This window comes from Sorex fumeus, unplaced genomic scaffold, assembly GCF_029834395.1.
Source record: "Sorex fumeus unplaced genomic scaffold, SorFum_2.1 ptg000038l, whole genome shotgun sequence".
Taxonomy (NCBI): domain Eukaryota; kingdom Metazoa; phylum Chordata; class Mammalia; order Eulipotyphla; family Soricidae; genus Sorex; species Sorex fumeus.
Genome location: NW_026606095.1, coordinates 5060403 through 5085471, shown reverse-complemented (window position 1 = coordinate 5085471; position 25069 = coordinate 5060403). Strand labels below are relative to the sequence as shown.

The window sequence follows — 25069 nt, the reverse complement described above, 5'->3', positions numbered from 1 at the left end:
GATACTCTCGGTAGCTTGCCGGGCTCTCCGAGATAGGTGGAGGAATAGACCTCAGCTCAGCCAGGTTGGCTGCGTGCAAAACAAACGCCCTACTGCTGTACTATAGTAATACCACTCCTGGGAATGTATCCCGGAGAGGTAAAAAAGTATAGCCAAAATGACATCTGCACTTCTATATTCATTGCTGCACTGTTCACAATAACAAAAATCTGGAAAAACCCAAGTGCCCGAGAAGAGATGACTGGTTAAAGAAACTTTGGTACATCTATACAATGGAGTACTATGCAGTTATTAGAAAAGACAAAGTCATAAAATTTACAAACAAGTGGTACTACTTGGAAAGTATCATGCTAAGTGAAATGAGTCAGAAAGAGAGGGACAGACATAGAAAGACTGCATTCATCTGGGGAATATAAAATAACAAAATAGGAGACTAACATCCAAGAATAGTTGAGATAAGTACCAGGAGGTTCACTCCATGGCTTGAAGGCCAGCCGTACATGCCGGGGGAAAGGGCAGCTCAGACAGAGAAGGGAACACCAAGTAAAGGGTGTTGGGAAGATCCTCCCAGGATGGGAGATGCATGCTAAAAGTAGACTATAGACCGAACGTGATTGCTAACTCAATGCCTCTTTTGCAAACCTCAGCAACCAAAAGAAGAGAGAGAACAAAATGGAATGTCCTGACACAGAGGTGGGATGGGGTGGGGTGAGAGGGGTGGGAGGGATACTGGGATCATTGGGGGTGGAGAATGGGCACTGGTGGAGGGATGGGTACTCGAGCATTGTATAACTGAAACCCAAGAACAAAAACTTGTAAGGTCAACAACTGTAACTCACGGTGTTTCACTAATAAAACAAACAAACACAAAACAAGTCTCTATTCATGACCCAAGATGCCCTGGGACAGCCAGGGAGCTAAAGCTGGAATGTTCCCGATGGCTCTTTCTATATTGGGCTCCCAGGATATAATTAGGCAGCAGCTCCTGGAACAAATGTGTAGGGACTTTGATTGGAAAGAGTCCACAAAGAGGAGGAGGAGAGGAGATAAGAGGCAGACTGTGTGAAGATGTTCTAGGATTCTAAGATTATATGATAAGAAATATCTCTTTATGAAAAAGAGGAGATGCTTACAGAGCTCCTTAAGTCAGGATAGGTGGGTGAGGAGGGCCAATTCTCCCCAGACTGGAGCTCAAATTTTTGGTGCAAAGATCACAGGGTACCACAGACACGTTCATGTTTCAAAAATAAAGGTTTATCATGATAATGATTTAAAAAGGTTTTGGTTTGGGGATCACATCCGGCAATGCTCTGGGTTTACTCCTGGCTCTGTGCTCAGGGATAACTCCTGGTGATGCTCAGGGGATATATAGTGCCAGGGATCAAACCAGCATCAGTCACATGCAAGGCTTACTCATTCTACTCTCTCTCTCTCTCCCCTCTCTCTCTCTCTCTCTCTCTCTTTCTCTCTTTTCCTGGAAATGTTTATTTTTAAGGTGGGAGGAGTCTAGGTTACATGAACCTTCCCAAGTAATCAGCATTGCATGTCCATGTTTTATTCTCCAGCTCTCAGGAGGATCTTCCACTCTACTAAAGTTCAGAAGTTAAAGATTTGCTAGCTCCAGTCCCACATGTCACAAGGAGAAAGATTCAGGGAGAACCAGTAACAACAGACTTCACCCTAAAGTCTCCACCCACACTTCATGGAGTTCATGTCTTCCTACAGGCACACAGACGGCAGACCTGCTCTTCTCTGGGAGAGAGAAGGTACCCATGGCCATCACTGACTTTTACTGCAGATGGCAGAGAACATGGAGATCCTGCAGACTTGTGTGCCCCTTGGGGAGATGGGAGAGATGGAATTCATACCCGTCTGCTTTTCTTCACAAGTGCACTAAACCAAATTCATAAGTAGGTCAGGGACCCTCAAGAGAGAGGGGTGGTATGAATAAAAATTTAGGATGTACTTTGGTACATGATTCAGGCACAATATCAAAACTAAAATGAGTCCTGTTAGCACCATCAGAATATCCCCCAAGTTTTATTTGATCATTCCTGACTATCTGCATTGGTTTCAAGGTCAAGGTCATGTTTTGATGGTTTCTATTTGCAAAAACATTTGAAATCATCTCTGGCTTGCTTAACTTGTCTCTTCTAGGAAAATAATAAAAAGAAACACAACTATTTCCAACCTTCTTAACAGAAAGATTTTCAATATTCCAATGCCTCCCCATGGCTACATTAATCCTTATTAATTCTCTCTCTCTCTTCAAAATTACATGATCCCTCTGCACAAATTTTGAGAGATAACAGTTTGTGAGGTGGATGAATCACAGCCAGAGACAATGACACTGAGATAGAAAAAGGTGAGAGAGAAAAGCCATCCATATGTGCTGTTTATTCGTTTCATCATGAACCCTTTGCATTGAACAGCCTTCCATGCTTAAAACGGGTGAAACTTTCCGAGGCAGGGTTCCTTCTGGGATGTTAGGGCACCTGTTTTGTGCTCCAAGCACTAACCTGAAATATCCGTATGGTCTTGGGCAAGTTTTTGTCAATTCCCTCCCCACCCCCCAGTAAAATCCCAGTTGCTCTCTAAAATGGGAACAGCTATGAGTAACCACACTGAGAAACTGTTCAACACATCACGACTTCTGTTCAATAAAATCAAGAATCACACTCATGTTTGGGTCCCAAAGTAAACACGATCCTCACTCTTTTGGGGGGCAGTTTGGCTTTGGAGCCACACCCAATAATACTCAGGGGCTACTCCAAGCTCAGTGCTCAAGGAACCATGCAGTTGCCAGGAATCAAATCTAGGGCTCCTGGGTGCAAAGCATGGGTTCAGCATATCGTTGCTGCCTCCCTAGTTCACAGTCCCTATTCTGTTTGTATGACAGTTTGAGCGTCTACACCAGTAGTGCTCAGGGTTTACTCCTGGCTCTGCACTCAGAAGTCACTCCTGGAGGTCTCTGGGGACCAGGTGGGTTCCAGGGATTGAACATAGGACAGCTGCATACAAAGAAAACATCCTACCTGCTGTCCAACTGCTCCGGCCCCAATAGTTCCTATTGTTAAGGAATCATTAAGCTTGGGAAGAGAAAGGTCTATGACAAGTGCTTAGACACCAACACCAGTTACAATACTTCATCCCCTCCCTGACAGGTCTGTCACCTGGATAACACTTCCAGACTCAATCCCTTCCTTATTTTCTGTTATTCAACCCAGTAGAGGAGGCTGAGATCTGACAGCCCATATGATGATGTTATGGGCAAGTGTCTAACATTCCTGGGGCCGTATTAGAAAAGGTGGCATGACTCAGGGGTGAATCCCAGACTTTATTCTCAAACTAAATATTAAAGTATCATATGTTTGTCACTATAAGCTTGATTTCTTTGTTTAATTCTTATGTCACTTTAGAACTGGGGGTGTTAATGGAAGAAGGTATTCCTATTAATGGAGTCATTCTCTTGACTCATAAAGAAGCTGTTCTTTCCTACCACACATTGTTTGGCCCAAAGAGCTGTCTGGTCATTTAACTTGTTAAGAGAGATTGCCACTGACTTAACTTCCACAGGCAGAATGCATCTGCAGCTTAGCAACTCATGTCAAGAGCTGAACACAGCCGGTCCCATGCTTCCTGCATTGAAGTTTGAGTCCCAGAACTATGGAAGATTTTTTTTGATTAGTCTGCAACTCAAAAGCAATGTTTTCCAGTGACAAATATTTTTCTTACAAGATATGCAACACCTTGTGTGTTATCTATTTTGTTTTGCTGAATATCATAACCCCAAAGGTAAAGAGACAAAAAAATAAGTCATGGGAAAGAACAGTTCAGTCATCCTCTGAGATTATCCCCCTGTAGACAAAATTCTCAGATAGATTTGGATTTATGATATTATCTTCATGGGTTTTCATGTTATTTCACAAATAATATTAAGCCCCAGGAGATGTGCAGATGAACAGAACATGATTTCCAATCTCCAAAATCTCCTGATCAGAAGTGGGAGAAATATATGAAAAATTAAAATGTAATATGCCCCCCCCCTCCCATAACAGTCAACATATCAACAGGCCCTGCTTTTCAGATTCATGAACTAAATCTACGGGGATATGTAAGCCAAGTAGTTGAAAATCATGAACACAGTGGTCCCCCCCACAGACTGAAAACTCTGGGGCACCCTCGGGAGCTGAGGAGCTCAGGTACCCGTCTGCTGAAGCCCCATTTGCTGCACACACACCCCTCTGCTTCCAGTACACCAACAGCCTACAGCCTATGGCCAAACTCCACGGCTTCACTAAGAATCTCTACAGACTCATCTCAGTTCTACAGTTTCTAAAGTTTCTGGACTCTGTGACCGTGTATGCCTCCAAATTCCTCAATACTGAAATTCCAGTAGGAGTACACCAAATCCGATGAGGAGAAAGTAAAATAGAAGCCAATTAAACTCAACAAACAAAAGATAATAACACAGAAGTCCCAACGAGCGACAAATAGCTTAATAAATCCTCAGACAAAGAATCAGCAGCCCTATACTGAGATCTAACAATTTTCACAAATGTTATTTTAGTGAAGAATTTTTGATAATTTATTTAGCCATTTGGTTATGACAAGCAATAGAAAACAAATTATTGTGTACCTGCTAAGGGGGCAGACTTGGAAAAACGGGGACAATAGTGGAGGGATATTCACTCAAGTGGAGAGATTGGTGTTGGAATATCAAAAGCGTGTAACAACTGTATTATGAACAACTATGTAAAACATGGTGTTTAAATAAAGTAAAAAGTTAAATAAAATAATTAAAATGTAATATGCAAAATGAGAGGACTGTAGATCTACTGGAAAGCCTTCTGAATCCAAAGGAGGTTGTTACAGAGAATTCACTGTGATTTGAAATGCCTTATTCAAGATAAATAAAGTTAGCTATTTATGAATGTCAGGATATTATAACAGATGGAGAACATGGGAAAACAGAGATGCGGGAAACCACAATCCAACAGGGAAAGCAGACAAGGCTGGACAGTTTGTCAGGAAAGGCATAATGTAATAATGTAGCCTGAATGTCAAGCTCAGGAAAGGCATAATGTAGCCTGAATGTCACCTGCACGGTCTTACCAGACAAACCGTATTCCTTTGCACCAGAAATCACTTCTTCTTGGGTAATCTTATGGTTAACTGGCTTGCATTATTTTACATACTTGAGCTAAAGTAGTAAATGAAGGAACCTGATGTTTGGCCTTCATGAAACTTCCAATCCCAGGAAGAACCATAAGAGAGAGAGAGAGAGAGATATCTTGCACTGATTTGGATTTGGTGGTGGGATTCCCGCATTCTTACTGAGGTATGAGAATTTACAATAAAGTTAATGATTCTCTCATGTATACATCATTTCAATACCACACCCACCACCACTTTAGTGCCTACTTTACTCTAGCAATGTGCCCAAACCATTCTCAAGTAAAATCCATTCTACACGGTTTTTTCTCCCGGAAGGGAGCATAACATAACGCCCGCCATAGCCACGCCACTGGACTCCATGCCAGGCTGTCTCACTTGGGGCGCCCTATAGGGGGGTGGGTGAGAGCCCTCCTTGCACCAAGGGACCCAGAAAAACCTCCAGAACCCAACTGCCGCCACACTCAAGGCCACTCCCCACACACTTGGGCTGAGTCTCACTGTGAATGAACATATTCCTGGACTGTGCAGCCGCATTTGCAGCCACACGACACATCATAAGACATTCCCTACCCATTTTCCATAAGTACAACACTACATTTAATGGGGTTCAAATAGTAGGCAACAAATCATAGAAAGAAATATATATATATATGCATATACACGTACTTTCAGATACATATACGAAATCTCACATCACTCAACCTTTAACAACATGTTAGTGATATCCTGAAGAATGTCTTAATGGTCCCTGCCAAAATAGAACAATCTTCACACTGTTTCCTCTATGGATACTTTTTTGTAGCATTTTCAGAGGTTTTTAATAACTGTCACTGTCACTGTTACTGTACTCCTGTTGTTCATCGATTTGCTTGAGCGGGCCCAGTAACGTCTCCATTGTGACAATTGTCACTGTGTTTGGCATATCGAATACGTCATGGGTAGCTTGCCAGGCTTTGCTGTGTGGTCAAGATACTCTCAGTAGCTTTCCAGGCTCTCCGAGAGGGGCGGAGGAATCTAACTCAGGTCAGTCATGTTGGTCGCTTGCGAGGCAAACGCCCTACCCTCTGTGCTATTGCTCCAGCCCCTTTCATACAGACAATACAAAATATATTACTTCGGTTGTGCTTTGGGAGAGGGATGGGGGTTTGGGATGAAAACATCCCAAATTTGGTTGTGGGAAGGTGTAATGGTGGTGGGATCGGAGTTTGAATATTAAATGTAATAAAATATTGTGCACTACCTTATAAAATAAAAAAAAATTAAAAATACCCCAAAAAGACCCATTTTCTAGTCCAAATTTCCACTTCTTTTGTCTTTGACTATTTGTTGTTCTCTTTCCAAGTTTCTTTATGTTTCACATATTACAGATATCATTCTGCACTGTCTCTCTCCTTCTTCAATTACTCCGCCAGATGATGCATAATATCCTCAAGTTCCACCCATGTGAGAAATAAAGCTCTCAGAAGAGAGCAAGATAGAATGAAATGCTGCAGAGATGCCTCCAGACTCCACGTCAGGCTGTCCAATGTTCATTGCTGCACTGTTCACAATAGCCAAAATTTGGGAAAAACTCAAGTGCCCAAAACAGATGAATGGTTAAAGAAACTTTGGTAATACATCTATACAATGGAATACTATGCATCTGTTAGAAAAGATGAAGTCATGAAATTTTCATACAAGTGATTCTACGTGGAAAGTATCATGCTAAGTGAAATGAGCCAGAAAGAGAGGGACAGACATAGAAAGACTGCACTCATCTGGGGAATATAAAGTAACAGAATGGGAGTCGAACACTCAAGAATAGTTGAGATAAGTAAGCAGTAAGGTCTGCTCCATGGCTTGGGAGCAGCAGCACATGCTGGGGGAAAAGGCAGATCAGATAGAGAAGGGAACACCAAGTAAAGGATGTTTGGAGGACTCTCTTGGGATGCGACATGAGTGCTGAAAGTTGACTATAGACCAAACACAATGGCCACTCAATACCTGTATTGCAAACTACAAGACCCTGAAGAAAAGAGTGAGCCAAAGGGAATGCCCTGCCACAGAGGCGGGGTGAGACGAAGGGGGTATCGGGTGTGGGGGTGTGAGGGCTACTAGGATCATTGGTGGTGAAGAATGGGCACTGGTGGAGGGATGGGTACTCAATCATTGTATAACTGAAACTCAAGCACAAAAGTTTGTAAGTCTACAACTGTACCTCATGGTGTTTCACTAAAAAAAAAAAAAAAGGTCCACCCATGTAGTAAACTGCATGATTTTATCTTTTCTTAAAGTTGCATAGTATTTCATTGTGTATATATGCCACAATTTCATTATCCATTTATTCATAGTTTGATATTTGGGTTGTTTCCACACCTGGGTATTGTACTAAGCACTGTAATGAACATAAGTGTGCATATATATTTTTGAATTAATGTTTTTTGTTTGGGGTCTAGATGTCAAGAAGTAGTACTACCGGGTCATAATGCAGTTCTGTTCAAACTTTTTTCCAAAGATCTCCATAATACTTTCCACAGATGTTAAACTACATGACATTTTGGTGATAGTAGCACTGTAGCACTATCCTCCCGTTGTTCATCGATTTGCTTGAGTGGGCACCCAGTAACGTCTCCATTACTGAGACTTGTTGTTACTGTTTTTGGCATATTGAATACATCAAGGGTAGCTTTCCAGGCTTTCCCATGTGGGCAGGATACTCTCGGTAGCTTGCCGGGCTCTCCAAAAGGGGCGGAGGAATCAAACCCAAGTCATCTGCATGCCAGGCGAACGCCCTACCTGCTGTGCTATCTCTCTAGCCCCTGTTATCTTTTTTTAAAAAAATTTTTATTAGTGAAACACCATGAGGTACAGTTGTAGACTTACAAATTTTTGTGCTTGGGTTTCAGTTATACAATGATCAAGTACCCATCCCTCCACCAGTGCCCATTCTCCACCCCCACCAATCCCAGTATCCCTCCCACCCTCCACCCCCCATCCCAGCCTGCCTCTGTGGCAGGGCACTCCCCCTTGTTCTCTATCCTTTTGAGTGTTGTGGTTTGCAAAAGAGGCATTGGCTGGCAATCATGTTCAGTCTATAGTCTACTTTCAGCATGCATCTCCCATCCTGGGTGGATCCTCCCAGCACCCTTTATTTGGTGCTCCCTTCTCTATCTGAGCTGCCTTTACACCTAGAGTATGCGACTGGCCTCCAAGCCATGGAGTAAACCTCCTGGTAATTATCACAGCTATTCTTGGGTGTTAGTCTTCTATTTTGTTACTTTATGTTCCCCAGATGAATGCAATCTTTCTATGTCTGTCCCTTCTGGCTCATTTCGCTTAGCATAATACTCTCCATGTAGTACTACTTGTATGTAAATTTCATGACTTGATTTTCCCTAACAGCTACATAGTACTCCATTGTGTAGATGTACCAAAGTTTCTTTAACCAGTCATTTGTTCTTGGGCACTCAGGTTTTTTCCAGATTCTACCCTGCTATGTTTTTAAAGTCAAATTGATGACAATTTGAGACTTCTCTTGATGCCCACATAGAATTTTAAAAAGTAGCTTTTGGGTTGTTATTTTGCTCCGCTTTTATTGGAAAGCTGAAGAAAAAAACACATGAAAACTGAAAGCTCTGGGTGAGCTGGATGCTAGAGAATGGTCTCATACTACATGGAGAGATCGGTGGTACATGGTCTGGGAACACTATGAAGTCACGTATTACTTAGGAAACCTTCAAGAGTAGTGCAGATATTAAATCCTTGAACACTTTGAATTCTAGATGACTTGTTCATCTCCTCAAGTAAAGTCCAGATTTTCAATTCAAGCTTACTTTGAATTTGTCCTATTTATTCCACAAAAGAAGCACATATCCAGTGCTCCTACTATCTGCTGAGCCCTTATCTCTAACTTCCTAGATGAAATGAGTATTAGATATGATCAGTCATTTATATTAATTTCTAGTAGCATAGTAGCATAAGTAACTCTCAGGCCTCAGTGATGAGCTAGAGATGAGCTCAGTGAGGACAGGGAAGCGGAGCACATGATGAAAAAGAAGAACATAGTGGCTGACAAGATAATACAACTCGTAGGGATTTTGTCTGGCAATTGGCTGACTCCGATTGCTGAACCTTTCAGTGGAGAAAGGTTCACACCCATCCTGAGAAGGCCACAGAGTTCTCAGACTGGAGATGGATCTATCTGGGATGATTTGGAGTCATGGAGACTTGATGATCTCTTTCTCTAATTTTTTAACTTGTCATTAACTTTCTTTTACCAAAAAAAAAAAATCAAACAATTGGAAAGCCATGACAAGAAGTTTGCTGTCTATTTCTGCCATAATGGCCCAAGTTTTCTGTGAGGGGTTTGTTTCCATAGATGCTTTTTAGATGGTGATGTGGTACGCATTCAGTCATTTGAAAATACTTATTAAATATAGTGAATAAGAAATTAATATTATCCCTGGGAAAAGAGTAAGCATGAATTTTCAGGTCATACAGTATCTAGGACATGGATTTCTTCATTGTGGCTGGTATGCCTCTTTCTGGTTATATTCTGGTACTTTGGACTGTATCTGAAAACAATTACAAGACGACATGAAATGAAATAGCCTATATACATGACACCGTACTTGGTAAAATGTCTCAAAACTAGAAGTTCATTATAAAAGAATTTTTTTTTGCTTCCTGGGTCACACCCAGCTATGTACAGGGGTTACTCTTGGTTCTGCACTCAGAAATTACTCCTGGCGGTGCTCGGGGGACCATATGGGATGCTGGGAATCAAACTCAGGTCGGCCACATGCAAGGCAAATGCCCTCCCCGCTGTGCTATCGCTCCAGCTCTTATAAAAGAATATTTTAAATTTCTGGCGACAAAATCAAACTGTTCAGGACACAGTAAATAAGATATTTTGCTTCTTTATCCAAATGTGAGCAATTTATAATATTACCAAACAAAGTCATCAATTGAAGAAATTAAAAATACTGAAAGCCTGGTGATCCACTCAAGGCTGTTGAAAATGTCAGTGACAGGCAGAGCAGGAAATCAATTTTCTGTCAGCTATTGTCTCAGGCTCAAACACCAACCTAATCTAGTCTTGAAAAGCAAGACTTCTTGTTGGAGTAATAATAAACACTGTGCAGAGCCCTGAATATCAACAGATCTAAATTAAGATGTTGATAATATTGATAAACTGACAGCGTAAAGCCTCCACACACTTCTTTATTTTTATTTTTTTTTCTTTTTGGGTCACACCTGGCGATGCACAGGGGTTCCTCCTGGCTCTGCACTCAGGAATTACCCCTGGTGGTGCTCAGGGGACCATAAGGGATGCTGGGAATCGAACCTGGGTCAGCCCCGTGCAGGGCAAACGCCCTTCCCGCTGTGCTATCACTCCAGCCCCTCTCCACACACTTCTTGAGGGATGGCATTCCACGTGGACACAGGTGGAGACAGAGTAGAGAAGCAGAAGTTCTGATGCCTGGAGAGTTGCTCGCACCCTTACCTGCCTTGTCTGGGTTCATCTGCTGCCCTCAGCAGGAAAGGACAGGAGCAAACTTACAGGCAGCACAGCCACAGTCAGCGTTATTCCAGTGAGATTCAACTTTTTTCCATAACTAGTCCCACTTTGACTTTTTAAGTGAGTAAAAGCCTACAAGTTTTTCTTACAGAAAATCTGAGTCCATCATCTTTCTATTCTCCATTTTAACAGTCACACAAAAGTAAACAATTTACTAACCAAATCCTAGAAATGGCCAACTTCAACACATGCACCTGGACCTGTACTTCTCATTACAGAAAGTACCGAAATTCTAGCATGTGATTAAGGAAAAACACCAAGGAATAGTTATAATGTGAAAGTTACTGTATAATACTTTAGATGTATTGGTTGTTAGAAATTGAGATGAAGTACATGAGAGATGATGTCACAAGATTCCCTGAAAGCATATGAGCTTCCAAATGAAAGATGAAAGAATGAAAGACAAAACAAAACGAGCCAACTGGTAAGCTTATTAGTTTAGGGACTAGAGGACAGTACTAGGGTTAACCTACATGTGACCTTGCATGCAGCCAAGTCCTTAATGCCCAGCACCACATGGTTCCCTAGAGCATCATCAGACACAGTTGACCAAACACCACCAAGATGGTCCAGATCATTGTTAGCACCTCAAAGTACAAGTACTGCCACATGGATCTGCCAGCCTGGTTGGTTGAGAATCGTCAACTATAGAATGGGGTCTCCAGACCTCCTGAGCACTGTTTGGGAACCTCCTCTGCTCCTAATAACAATAGTAATACATTTGAATATAAAATATATGTTTACTGTTTTAAAAAAGGGAAAAACAGGGCCAGGAAGATGGGCCCAAGGGATAGAGCATATGCTTTCCAAGCAGTGCCCGAGGTTCAATCCTTAGGAACATGTAGTCCTCCCCAAAACTAATGGTTTTTGGTGTGGCCCCAAAACCAAAAATAAAGCATAAAAGAAGAATTCAAAATAGACACAAAGAACCAACTAAACATACACAAAACTCTTAGCAGTTCACTTCTGTCATATTTGTTCTTGAATTCCATTTGCCTTTCATACCCTGTACAAAGCTTTCAATAGTTATAGGGTGCTTTCTAGAATGATTTGCCTTAGCATAATGTCATAGAGCTTAGCAAACAGTTAAGGAGAAAACCACCTCCAATTTCAGTATTCCCATGATTCCCTTGGAGGGCTCGACAACAAAGTGAGCAAGGAGGCTGGTTGGTGGGTGCCTGTTCACAGGCTGGTTCGTTAGTGAAGAGAATGTATCCAGAGGCAGGACACATTGTGGTGTTTCCACCATCAATCAGTAAGGGAGAATGCATCTCTACTGGCAAAAGCTAACTGTGAAGGAATTTACATCTAAGAGAACTTCACTAGCATCAACAAGAATAATTTGTTAGGGAAAATTGAATTTGTTAAATAGTTTCAATAGGGGCTGGAGCGATAGCACAGCGGGTAGGGCGTCTGCCTTGCACGCAGCCAACATGGCCGACCCGAGTTCGATTCCTCCGCCCCTCTCGGAGAGCCCGGCAAGCTACCGAGAGTATTCGATATGCCAGACACAGTAACAACAAAGTCTCCAATGGAGACGTTCCTGGGCCCGCTCGAGCAAATCGACGATCAACGGGAGGGCCTTTACCTTTACCTTTTAGTTTCAAATCATGAGTGTGTCTATCGTGTTCTTCCTTTCTATTTGAGTGTGAGGTTAGTTCTGTATGTCTTTTATATAACATTGGGCAGAGACCAAGTAGGATGCAACTTAAAAAAAAAAAGGCTCAAGGCAAATAGTTCACAGATGTTGGATGAACAGAGAGGGGGTCAAAAAGACTAAGAGTCACTGGACTTTCTCAGGGATAGTTCCTTTTGAGTTCTCTGCTTTTTCTTGCATTTTTTAAAGTATACCTTTGGAGTGATACTTTGGAGTGATACTTAATTTAAGTGAAATCCAGACCTCACCTTGAGGTAGAAGAGGAAGAAATTAATATTACAAAGATAACACAAGTCTTATTACTCATAGTTAGACTCAAACCTTCCTCATTTCCCATTCCAGGATTCATGGGTAGTGGGTGGTCAGATTTAATTATGATAGTGAAAGAGAAAAATTGTATTTTTCTCAAACCTTACGTTTCAAGTTTTGATTATAGCAATTTTCACATTAAAGGAAACATTGATTTATCAGAGAAATCTTGGAACGAACAGGGAAGCTCCAGTCTAAGATTTTGATGGGAAATTAATTGTTGTGGTCCAACCTAAAAGCACAGTTTCTTCATTAAGAGAAGAATATATCCCCCAATTTTCAACATTCATTGGGAAAGGGAAGAGCCTGAATTTCACATGTGCCAGAGAAGCAGAAATTTTTGGCTACACCCAAAGTCCGAACTTTGATCCCCTTGTTCCCAGAGATTCATACGAAAATCCACTTTTCATGCAGAAGAGGTTGGGACTGAAAAAATATTGAAAAGGGTACTTTAAAAATTAGAAAGTAAGAGGCTGGAGTGATAGTACATAGTGGGGGGCACTTACTTCACATGCTGCTGACCTGGGTTTGATCCCTGGCATCCCAGATAGTCTCCTGAGCACTGCCAGGAATTATCCCTGAGTGCACATCCAGCAGTAACCCCTGAGCATTGCCAAGTGTGACCACAAAATTTAAAAAAATTTAGAAACTAAGAGACTCTTAATATACTTCAACTCATGACAGAGAAACTCTTCTATACAATGAAACATAAATGAATGGTTTTTACTAAACTGGCTTTATCTCTTCATATGCATCTGAAAGATCATTCTAGAATTTCAGTTTTTTGCTTTCTGCAAATACAAAACTGAAAGAGTGACATATATGTAGATGCAAAACATTACCAAAGTACTTTTCGGTGATAAAAAAAATTTAACCTTCTACGATTCTCTCCCATAAATACAAGTCTTCACTGCTTAAAAATTTAAATGAAATATTTGATGTCTGTTTACACTAGATGAACTACCAACTCAATACATTAAAATGTCTATTAAGGAATTAAGGCATATAGCCTTTTACTGTCTTAATGTTATGTGCCTATCTCTCTACTCACAAAATTATAAGATATTTAGTATGTACTAGTATGAATTATTATGCTGTCAGCTTAACTTGTACCCCCCGAGTCTTTGCTGATCAATAAGAAAGTATAGTTTCTACTGGCAACAGAAAGTAAAGAAGGATAAGATTGTCACCTCAGAGAATGAGATATGGGCAGACTGCTAAGCCCCCATCACCCCATGATGCTGGTCTGGACCCCGAGAGACTTAAAGCAAACAACCCCTGAATCTGCACTGAATTTGAGGATATCACCTGGAGCAGCTGTTCTGGCCAAATTCCCTATAGCTAACCCTATAGCTTGGCCTAACCCTGTAGCTTGGTGGGGCTAGAGAAAACAAATGCTTAGTGCTGCTGGCTGGTGAGTTCACCTGAGGGTGGAGACCAAATAGGAAGTTCCGTATAGAAAAGATAGCCATAAGTTTCCTTCACCTGGGAAAGATTGATCCGCAAGCCCCATTCAAGCTGAACAGATCCCAGTGATGTTATAACAGGCACAACTATGGTTTGAATGTGGCTGTCCGGTTACCATCACGTGACGTTATTCCCAAAGCTTTGACTATAGTGTTGGATGTGTAGTTCCACTTCACAGGCAGTGGATCCTGCAGTCACTGTGAACCAGCCCCTGGTGATGCAGACATGTCTCCTTCTGCAATCTGGGAAGTTCTGCTGCAACATCCCATTGCCAGACAGACACATAGAAAATAGTTGGGGCACTCTGAGGAAGAAGCTGAAACTCCAAACACAGAGGGGACCTGAAGCCAGGAGTCATTTGTTCAATTCTAAACACTGCACACTTTCACACAGAATTAGCAGGAATCTTGTATAGTAATTCAACTGAAAAAAAGATACCCTTTCGAATAAGTATGGTTGGCAAGATGGCCTGATCCAGGAGTCTGCTGCCACAATGCAGGCAGTGCTCACTTGCAGTGCTCAGTCTGCCAGAAATCACACACACACACACACTAGGGTGGCACTAGGGAACCCAAATGTGAATGCATCCAAGATGGCCATCAGCGTGTGAAGCAGTATCAGGCATCCAACACACAGCCTCATAACTGCAAGGTGGGTGTGGTACCAACAGAGCTAACCAGGGATGCCAAGAAGCTTCTCAAACAGAATTTCAAGCTTCACACTTCAACATTAAGTTCTAAATTAAGTACTTGGAGTGAAATGGCAGGCAAAAATATTCCTCTAGATGTTTAATTATCAAATCTCCTTGGGAAAAGAAAATATCGTGTTTTTTCCAGCAGGGAGCAATACATGGCTGAAAGCAACAGTACTAGAGAGTTGCTCTAGGGAATTGAGTCTGAGAGGATGGGTGGCATTTAGATGGGAGGGGTCCCTGTGACATTGGTGGAGGGAAGCGGGCACACTTGTGGTGGCAGTGGGGTTGGAACAGTGTATGCAAGAAACAGTCACTGACAGTACTGCAAATCACAGAACCTCAGTAAAGATTGGGGGGTGGAGAGTGGGGGGTGGATAAAATGAAAGCTAAGAAAAATAAGCTGTGTTTTTGTGATGAGCCTTGTGGTTAAATTTGCATGATTCATGCAAATACGGGACTTCAGCATGGTTAAGCACAAGTGCCAGAGAGACACTGAGATGCATAGCTGAAGAGACTTGCAGACCTTAGTTGTTTCCTTGAAAATCACACACCACCTAACTGAACTGCTTGGAAAAGTCTGACGCCTTTGGACCTCAGAAATTCTTTATCTAAATCATCCAAGATAATTCTGCAGTACTTTTAAGACGATCTAAAAGATTTCTGTCACTTGCTATAGGGACAAAATGAGAATTTCCTAAGCTAGAGATATTGAAGACAGCAAAAAAATTAAGAATTTGTCTGGGCTTTTAAGCTCTAAGAAACAATCCTTGGAAAATATGATTTATAAGCTAATGCAGACTTAGAAGTTCTTCCACTGAGCAAATGCTTTAGCAACATTTAGTCAGAAAATCACAAATTAGTATATTGCCATATGATACTCTTGAGACATTCATAAAAATTAAGTCTTATCAGCAGAGCAAATTCATACGAATCACTTCTTTTTTCAAAAACACAGGCAAGATATCCAATGCTGGCGCAGATGTGGCGAGAAAGGGACACTCCTTCACTGTTGGTGGGAATGCCGACTGGTTCAGCCCTTTTGGAAAACAGTATGGACCATTCTCAAGAAATTAGAAATTGAACTCCCATTTGACCCAGCAATACCACTCCTGGGAATATATCCCAGAGAGGCAAAAATGTATAGTCGAAGTGACATCTGCACTTGTTTGTTCATTGCAGCACTCTTTACAATAGCCAGAATCTGGAAAAAAACTGAGTGCCGGAGAACAGATGACTGGTTAAAGAAACTTTGGTACATCTACACAATGGAGTACTGTGTAGCTGTTAGAAAAGATGAAGTCACGAATTTTACATACAAGTGGTACCACATGGAAAGTATCATGCTACGCGAAATGAGTCAGAAAGAGAGGGATAGACATAGAAAGATTGCATTCATCTGGGGGACATAAAGTAACAAAATAAGAGACTAACATCCAAGAATAGCTGCGATCAGTATCAGGAAGATTACTCCATGGCTTAGAGGCCAGCTGGGCACTCTAGGGGAAAGGGCAGCCCAGATAGAGAAGGAAGCACCAAATAAAGGGTGTTTGGAGGATCCTCCCAAGAGGGGAGATACATGAGGGAATGCCCTGCCATAGAGGCAGGGTGCGATGGGGGGATGGGTGTGAGAGGGATACTGGGATCCATGTTGGTGGAAAATGGGCACTGGTGGAGGGATGGGTACTTGATCATTGTATAATCGAAACCCAAGCACAAAAATTTGTAAATCTACAACTGTACCTCATGGTGTTTCACTAATAAAAATTAAAAAAAACACAGGCAAGGTATAAAAGATAATCTTCAAGATTACATATTAATTGAAAAAACATGTTGGTTACAAAAACAAATGCTGAATTAAAATTCAGATAAATTTTGATTTTTATGGAGTCTGTCAAGTCAGAGACAAAGGTTTTTGACAACCTCGCTGAGAAATAATTGCACTGAAATTTAAAACAAAGCTCTCTAAAATCACATTTTATTCTTTTTACATACTCATAAGATGATGTTCCCAGGTCTGAAAATATCAAATAATGGAAATAAATGCTCAACAGTAATAAGGAAGGGCAATTTTACACCACTGAAAATATCAAAGCTAGCTAAGGCTTTGTTCATTTCTATCATTAATCAATTGGCTCAAGTGATACAATCCTTTGTGAAGAAGAGAACATACACCGTAGGCCTGAGCCTCATTACTTAATACTACTGCTTGGTCATTTTATGGCCAGAGCTTGGGAGTTTGTTTCAGTTTCACATTTGGAATGTAGACAAACCCACAGGGGAAAAATGATTTGTAAAACAATAGAGAAGGAATGGATGTTCATAATCTAAAGGAAGGATAAAAGAAACAAGGAGGTTTTTTTTTGGGGGGGGGGGCGGTTCTCAAGCTTGAGAACCACTTACTTGTCTAATGCCATTGGATGTGCAAAGCATTTCCTCTTGTTGGTGTATGAAGTAGACAGATGTGTTGTCTGCATTTGGCTGATGAGGAAATCCAAGATCATAGGTGCTATCTGCTTTTTCCTGGGCTAGGCTTGGAAAACTAACACCTGTGGCCTCAGTCCACTTGCGACCTGTTCTGTGGGTGCCACGGATTGAGAATGGTTTCTACGTTTTGCAGCCAGAGTTAACATGAGTGCTTCACCCTTCCTGTTCCTTAACTGTGCAGTGCCTGTAGTTGCGTTTGTTCCATCACTGCAACATGGAAGGTTTGCAACAGAGACTGAAGAGAAAACTGAAATTCTGCCCCAGGATAATGCCACCAAGCAGTGTTTTCTAAAGTACGGCAATACTGCACCACAAGGGCCCCGCTTGTGTTTCTATGATTACCATCTTTCATTTCCTCTTAGGCTTGTGGGGAATGTCTGTTTATTTAAGACCTTTCAGGTTTTATATTTCACCATATGTCCAGGTAATTGCTCCATTATCTCTTAGTCTCCTGTGAGCCCAACGTCTGAAGCAGAATTTACAGAATTGGGGGCAGAGTCTCCTGCCCCCACGCCTGGCTGTTCTTACCAGGGCCCCTTGGAGGGGGGTGGGTTGAATTTCCCTCCCCGCCCTGAGCAGAGCCCCAGCAGCCGAAGACCTCTGGAACCAGCCACAGCCATGCTTAAGACCACTTTCCACGTGTTCAGATGAGCCTCACACATGAAGGAACCAGCAAAGGAACCCAGGCATGCGGGACATGGGGTTGAGATCTCCAAGCCTTCTCTGATCAGGACGGAGACTTTTCCATCCAGATCCCCCATCTTCCAGTAGGAAGGCATTACATCCACCAACTGCCCCTGGCACCTTGTTATCCCATCAACAGCCAAGACCCAGAGACTATAAAACCCAGCTCCTGAAACACACAGCCTCATTTGTGGCCACAGGACATCTTATTATCTAGTTCTTACTCTTGGAGAACCTGGCAGGCTACCAAGAGTATGCTGCCCACACGGCAGAGTCTGGCAAACTCTCTGTGGTGTATTCAATATGCCAAAACCCAGTAACAATGATGATTCTCATTCCTCTGACCCTGAAAGAGCCTCAAATGTGGTACTTTCTAAAATCTCAGGGCTAGCGAGAACAGATGACTGGTTAAAGAAACTTTGGTACATTTACACAATGGAGTACTATGGAGCAGTTAGAAAAGATGAAGTCATGAAATTTACATACAAGTGGTACTACATGGAAAGTATCATGTTAATTGAAATGAGTCAGAAAGAGAGGCATAGACATAGAAAGATTTCATTCATCTGGGGAACATAAAGTAACAAAATAGGAGACTAACACCCAAGAATGGCAGAAATTAGTACCAGGAATTTTGCTCCATGGCTTGGAGGCCAGCCACAAATGCTAGGGGAAAAGGCAGCTCAGATAGAGAAGGGAGCACCAAATAAAGGGTGTTGGGAGGATCCTCCCAGGATGGGAGATGCATGCTGAAAGTAGACTATAAACCAAACATGATTGCGACTCAATGCCTCTTTTGCAAACCACAACACCCAAAAGGAGAGAGAAAACAGAGGAAAATTCCCTGTCACAGAGGCAGGGTGGGATGGAGGGGATGGGGGTGGGAGGGATACTGGGATCCGTGGTGGTGGGAAATGGGCACTGGTGGAGGGATGGGTATTTGATCATTGTATAATTGAAACCTAAGCACAAAATTTTTAAGTCTACAACTGTACCTCATGGTGTCTCACTAATAAAAATTTAAAAAAACACACACCTTTAAAAAAATAAAATCTCAGGGCTAGGACAAAGGAGACGTTACTGGCACCTGCTCGAGGAAATCGATGAACAACAGGATAATAGTGATACAGTGGGGGAAATTTTAAACTTGTCCAGTCTCAGAAAGAGCCCAGGAATTTGGAGGGACATTTCAAATATGGAATGGATACAGCTAAAATGGGGTCACTAGCAGCACCTGACAAGGGGAAACTGAGGCTTCCTCTATCAGTATATCACCGTAAGAACATTTCTGACAGATCATTTATTGGAAATGAATGTCCACTGATGGCATCTTGCATTGGGTGGCTGTGAAAGACTGGCGCACATTCACAAAGGTAGTCAGCATGTCACAAAACCAGCCTACTCTCACAAAATCGTCACATTCATTTCTGAAACCGCCAGGATGGATTTCTCACATTACTGGGCACAAGATATACTAAGGATAAATTCCACCCCTCCCAACTCCCTTTATGCTACTCCAGCCAGCGCCAAACTCTTACCAACATAAACAACACAATTGACAGTTGTAGGTAAGATACTTCTCTTCATTTCTTCAAAAATTCAAAGAAAACAAAGCCACAAATCATGAAAGCAAGTGCAAGCATTGGCACACTCATTGCTTTCTTATAATCGAATCACCCAAGACTTCAAAACGTTGCTTTCTTTGATGCTTTGAAACTCCCAAGATATCAGTTGTAAAAAATACCTGTGAACACAGATGGCATGAACTAACCATACAATTATCTTGGGGGTTCATATGAAAGCCCAAGCTAATATTCCCTAAAGCATTACTCAGATTCAATGCAGTGCCTGTAAGGATACTCATGACATTTTTCAAAGAAACAGATCAAAGACTCTGGAAGTTAATATGGAAAAACAAACCCCCACAAATAGCTAAAGCAATCCTTGGGAAAAGGAAGATGGGAGGCATCACCTTCCCTAACCTCAAACTGTACTACAATGTGATAGTAATTTAAACAGCATGGTATTGGAATAAAGCCAGACCTGCAGATCAATGGAACAGAGTCAAATATTCTAACACCAATCCTCACCTAATCTATGACAAAGGAGCAAGAAAAATAAACTAGAGAAAGAAAAGCCCCTTCAACAAGTGGTCCTCGGAAAATTGGGCAGCTACATGAAAAAAAAATGAACTCAGACCTCTTTCTAATGCCAGGAACAAAATTCAGTTCAAAATGGATTACGGATCTCAATATCAGACCTGAATCCATAAGGGACATGGAGAAAAATATGGGATGAACCCTCCATGGCACTGAAGCTAAAGGCAACTTCAAAGATGAAACACCACTGACCAAGCAAGTGGAAGAAAAGATAAACAAATGGGACCACATTAAACTAGAAGCTCCTACACCTCAAAAGAAGCAGTGACAAAGATACAAGGACAGCCTACAAATGGGAAAATTATTACCCAATACCCATCTAATAAGGTGTTAATATTCAAGATATATAAGGTACTCATAAAACTTTACAAGAAAAAAATTCAACTCCATCAAAAAATGGGGAGAATAAATGAATAGAAACTTCTACAAAGAATAAATACAAATGGCCAAAAGACACATGAAAAAATGCTCTACATTGTTAATCATCAGGGATATGCAAGTCAAAATAACAATAAGATATCTCACACTACTGAGACTCGAGCACATCGAAAAAGAACAAGAGCAACCAGTCTGGCATAGATGTGTGGAGAAAGGGATTCTCCTTCATTGGTGGTGGGAATGCTGACTGGTTCTGCTTTTTGGGAGACCAATAAGAGCATTCCTCAAAAAGCTAGGAATTGAGCTTCCATATGGCCCAGCAATATCACTTCTGGGAATATACCCTGGGGGCCCAAAAACACACAGCAGAAATGTCGTCTGCATTTATATGTTTATTGCAGCACTGTTCACAATAACCAGAATCTGGAAACAAACAAAGTGCCCAAGAACAGACAACTGGTTAAAGAAACTATGGTACATCTACACAATGGAATACTATGCAGCTATCTAGAAAAATAAAGTCATGAAATTCACTTACAAATGGATGGACATAGAGAGTATCATGCTGAGTAAAATGAGTTCAGAAAGAGAGGGACATACATAGAATGATTTCACTCATTTGTGGGATGTAAATAAACATAATATGAGACTAATCTGAGGACAGTAGTAAGTAGAATCAGGAGGATTGGTCCATGGTTGGAAGCCTGCTTCAAATGTTTGGGAAAAGGCAGTTGGGATAGAGAACGGACCACTATTGACAAAGGCAGATGAAAATGATCACTCTGGACAAAAACTGTGCTGAAAGTAGATAAAGAAACAAACATGATAACCTCTCAGCATCTGTATTGCAAATCATAATGCCCAAAATATTGAGGGGGAGGAGTGTTTGCCATAGGGGCAGGCTGGGGGTGATGGAGTTGGAGGGAGGGAAACTGGGTCATTGCTGGTGGAAAATGTACACTGGTGAAGGGATGGGTGTTGGAACATTGTATTGTAACTGTATCTCACCATGACTCAATAAAAAATAAACTAAAAAGAATAAAAAAAAAGGCCATGCAATTCTGTATCTCACCATGACTCAATAAAAAATAAACTAAAAAGAATAAAAAAAATAAAGGCCATGCAATTCTGGTGTCGGAAACTTCTTGAATAATAGATCCATGAGAGATTACCTGAGATAGAACTTTTCTTTTTATTACCTCATCATATTGTATCTTGGTCTCAATGATTTTAAATGAATTTGAATTCTAATTTTAAAATCTAAATTTAGTATCTGAGTGCTGAATTTGGACATAGTATTTTCCAAAATATTTGCATCTCAACCAAGCTTATTTTTTTAAAGTTTTTTTTCCCTTCTGCCTCCGTGTCCTTCGACTCCTCATTTTCCTATCATCTTTAAAGATTTGTATTTTTAATAACAGGCGGCAGCAGGCCAGCTCATACCAGCTTGGTTTCTTTACTTTATGAGAGTCAACTGCTACCTGGGACACTAGCAGTGGTGAAAAATGATTAACTTTCAGAGAAGGGCTAACTCTCCAAATCAACAAGCAACACCTAATTTTCTCTGAGCAGTCCCAGAACATTTGCAAAACTATGTCCTAGACCAGTTAATTATTAAAAGTCAGCCATTGTAACCCAAGGCTTTTGTTACACCAGTGAAGAAATGATCCTGCTAACTTACGTGAATAAGAAAAATGATTGATTTTTATTTCTCAGCAACTAATAAGCAACACAAATGGCTGGCCATATTCTGAGTCCCTGCAGCATTCTTGCAGAAGACCTTGGGCTGTAGAAATCCATCACATGTGCCTGCACCTGGGGCATTTCTCCTTAACAATCTGAATTCAAAAGCTTCATCTGATCCCTCCCCACTTAACCAGATGTTGACCTGAGTAGGAAGCTGTGCATTTGATGGCTCAGAGTGGGCTGTGGGCCCTCGATGCTCACCTGATTCTGTGGGCACACATACTGTATCCTCAGCGTGTCCATGGCTCTGATCATAGCCTGCACGGCTGTGAAGATGTTTTGGTAAACCAGCTTGGTGAAGCCCTTTCTGTCTTCATCACTGTAACCTGAGCCATGGATAATTCTCATCTGCTTGATAAAGGTGCTTTTGCCACTCTCACCAGTTCCTAGAAGACAAAACAAAGGAAAACCAGTGAGCAGAAAGGTATACCCGTGAAATAAGCCCTCTGGGCAGTGTTGCTTCACAGTCTGATTATAGATCAGTGGCGTGAACTTGGAAGGATATAATTGAATGCTGGATGTGATTTTAAACTGTGGGGTGAAACTGTCTGAAATATATGTAGCACAGGATTCTGAAAAGTCTGAGTACCAGAAAATCTCAATCTCTCTATACATCACGAACACTCTCAAAAGAGAAAAAGAAAATGAACTCGCCATCTCCTTCCATAAACACCATTGATCCTGACACAATGAAACACACACACAGGTCCCCAGCTAAGCCAATTGACACTTTTCAGTACATCTCTCGTTCTCGGTACACTACACAGGGTTATGGAGGGAAAGTTTTTTTTTTTAATTAATTTTTAAAAAATTTTTCTTAGTGAGACACCATGAGGTACAGTTGTAGATTTACAAATTTTGTGCTTGGGTTTCAATTATACAATGAAAGTTTAGTTAGTGAAATATCAAGCCATTTCAATTGCTATTGAATGTGCATAGCTGACTACAAATAATACAAAAATAGGTTTTATATTAATGAATGATAGAGATACTGCTTGAAAAGTCAATGATGGTTGTATGGAATTTCATATTTTCTGTTGAGGCTTACCCTGTGAGCATCCATGCTGATGTTAGAATATGATACACTCAGGGCTCATTTCCAAATCTAAGTGGGGCTTTAAGGATTTCATTAAGAATTCCACTTGGAGTATTCTCAGGAAGGTAGAAATTCCTCAAGCCAAGTTAATTAAAAAAAAACTTCCAAAACTAAAATGGCTCAAAAATGTTCACCTTCAATGCATGGACTGCAGAGTTTACAACTTATATTTCAATAAAGCTGTTGCAAAATAAAAAAAAAAGCTTTCCATATTCTTAAATATGTAGAAACCAGAGGCACACTTGCCTCACCTGACACTTAGCTATAGAGATGTGTTTCTCATGGTGAAAGGACAGAACAGACAGTAACTTGTGCTCCTGATAAGGACCTGTCAGGAGTGTGCTCTGGGGAATGTGGTCCTCATTTTGCTCTCATCAGGGCCCTACAAGCTTTGGGCTAGCCTGATCTTAACAACCCTTCCCAGTTCCAACGTGGATATGGAGACAACTCATTTGATAAGATTATTTTTCTTTTCATTTTATTTTGGATTTTTGTGTCACACCCGGTGATGCACAGGGGTTATTCCTGGCTTTGCACTCAGGAATTACTTCAAGCAGTGCTCAGGGGACCATATGGGATGCTGGGAATCGAACCTGGGTCAGCCGCATGCAAGTCAAATGCCCTATCCACTGTACTATTGCTCCAGCCCCAAGATAATTTTTCTTGTAAGGAAAAAAGAAAGTTTCTTTGGATAGATCTTTTCAAAACATATCTCTCTTCTACCTGTCTCCCCTCTTCATTCTGAAGTCATCAGTAGATTCCCTCACTCATAAGAAATAAAGATAAAGAAGGCTGTATGCTTTGACTCATCCAATTCTATCCTCCCTTCTCACCACACACTTTCCTGCCCTCCAGATTCTCTTTCCAATGCCTATTCCCTGCAGTCTCTGAGCACTCACTGCAAGTTCCGTAAGAAGTCTCCATCTTCGTCATCTTTGTTCCCAGCCTGACTTCCAAGGAGTTCAAATTCCTCTATTCTGCAACTAAGTAGTTGTAGTACCATGAACTTCTCTTTGTAGCACTTGTTCCAGCTGCGCTTGTGCCCATTGATATCATGATCCACTTCATGTCTTGCTCCGACCACACTGGATGTTTCATCAGGGGGAACAGGGGCTGGATTATTGTGATTTAAATTTAACATAGGCTTAGTCTTTGTTCCCCTTTCTGGCAAAGGGTTTTTAAAACTCTTTGAAGGTCGTAAGTCTTGAGCAACAAAAGTGTCTTCCGTTGGGGTCAGAGAAATAGTACAGTGGGTAAAGCACTTGCCTTGCCTAAGGTTCTATCCCCAGAACACCATATGATTCCCTGATCCCTGAGAACAGAGCCAGGAGTAACGGTCACGGTCCTCCCGTTGTTCATTGATTTGCTCGAGCGGGCCCAGTAACGTCTCCATCATGAGACTTGTTACTGTGTTTGGCATATCGAATACGTCACGGGTAGCTTGCCAGGCTCTGCCATGCGGGCAAGATACTCTCGGTAGCTTGCCGGGCTCTCCAAGAGGGGTGGAGGAATCGAACTCGGGTCGGCCATGTTGGCGACTTGTAAGGTAAATGCCCTACCGCTGTGCTATCGCTCTAGCCCAGAGCCAGGAGTAAGTCCTGAGAACTGCCAGGTATAGACTCAAAACAAACAATAAACCCAAAGTGTCTCTTATTAA

General features: G+C 41.5%; 1 protein-coding gene across 1 annotated transcript in view; it reads right to left on the bottom strand.

The window, feature by feature from the left end:
• GNA14 (G protein subunit alpha 14) overlaps positions 1-25069 on the bottom strand; it is a 238974-nt gene that overhangs the window by 74192 nt on the left and 139713 nt on the right. The window contains exon 2 of the mRNA XM_056118802.1: positions 22518-22702. Within this exon, the coding sequence (XP_055974777.1) occupies positions 22518-22702 (185 nt within the window). The remainder of the gene's footprint in view (positions 1-22517; positions 22703-25069) is intronic.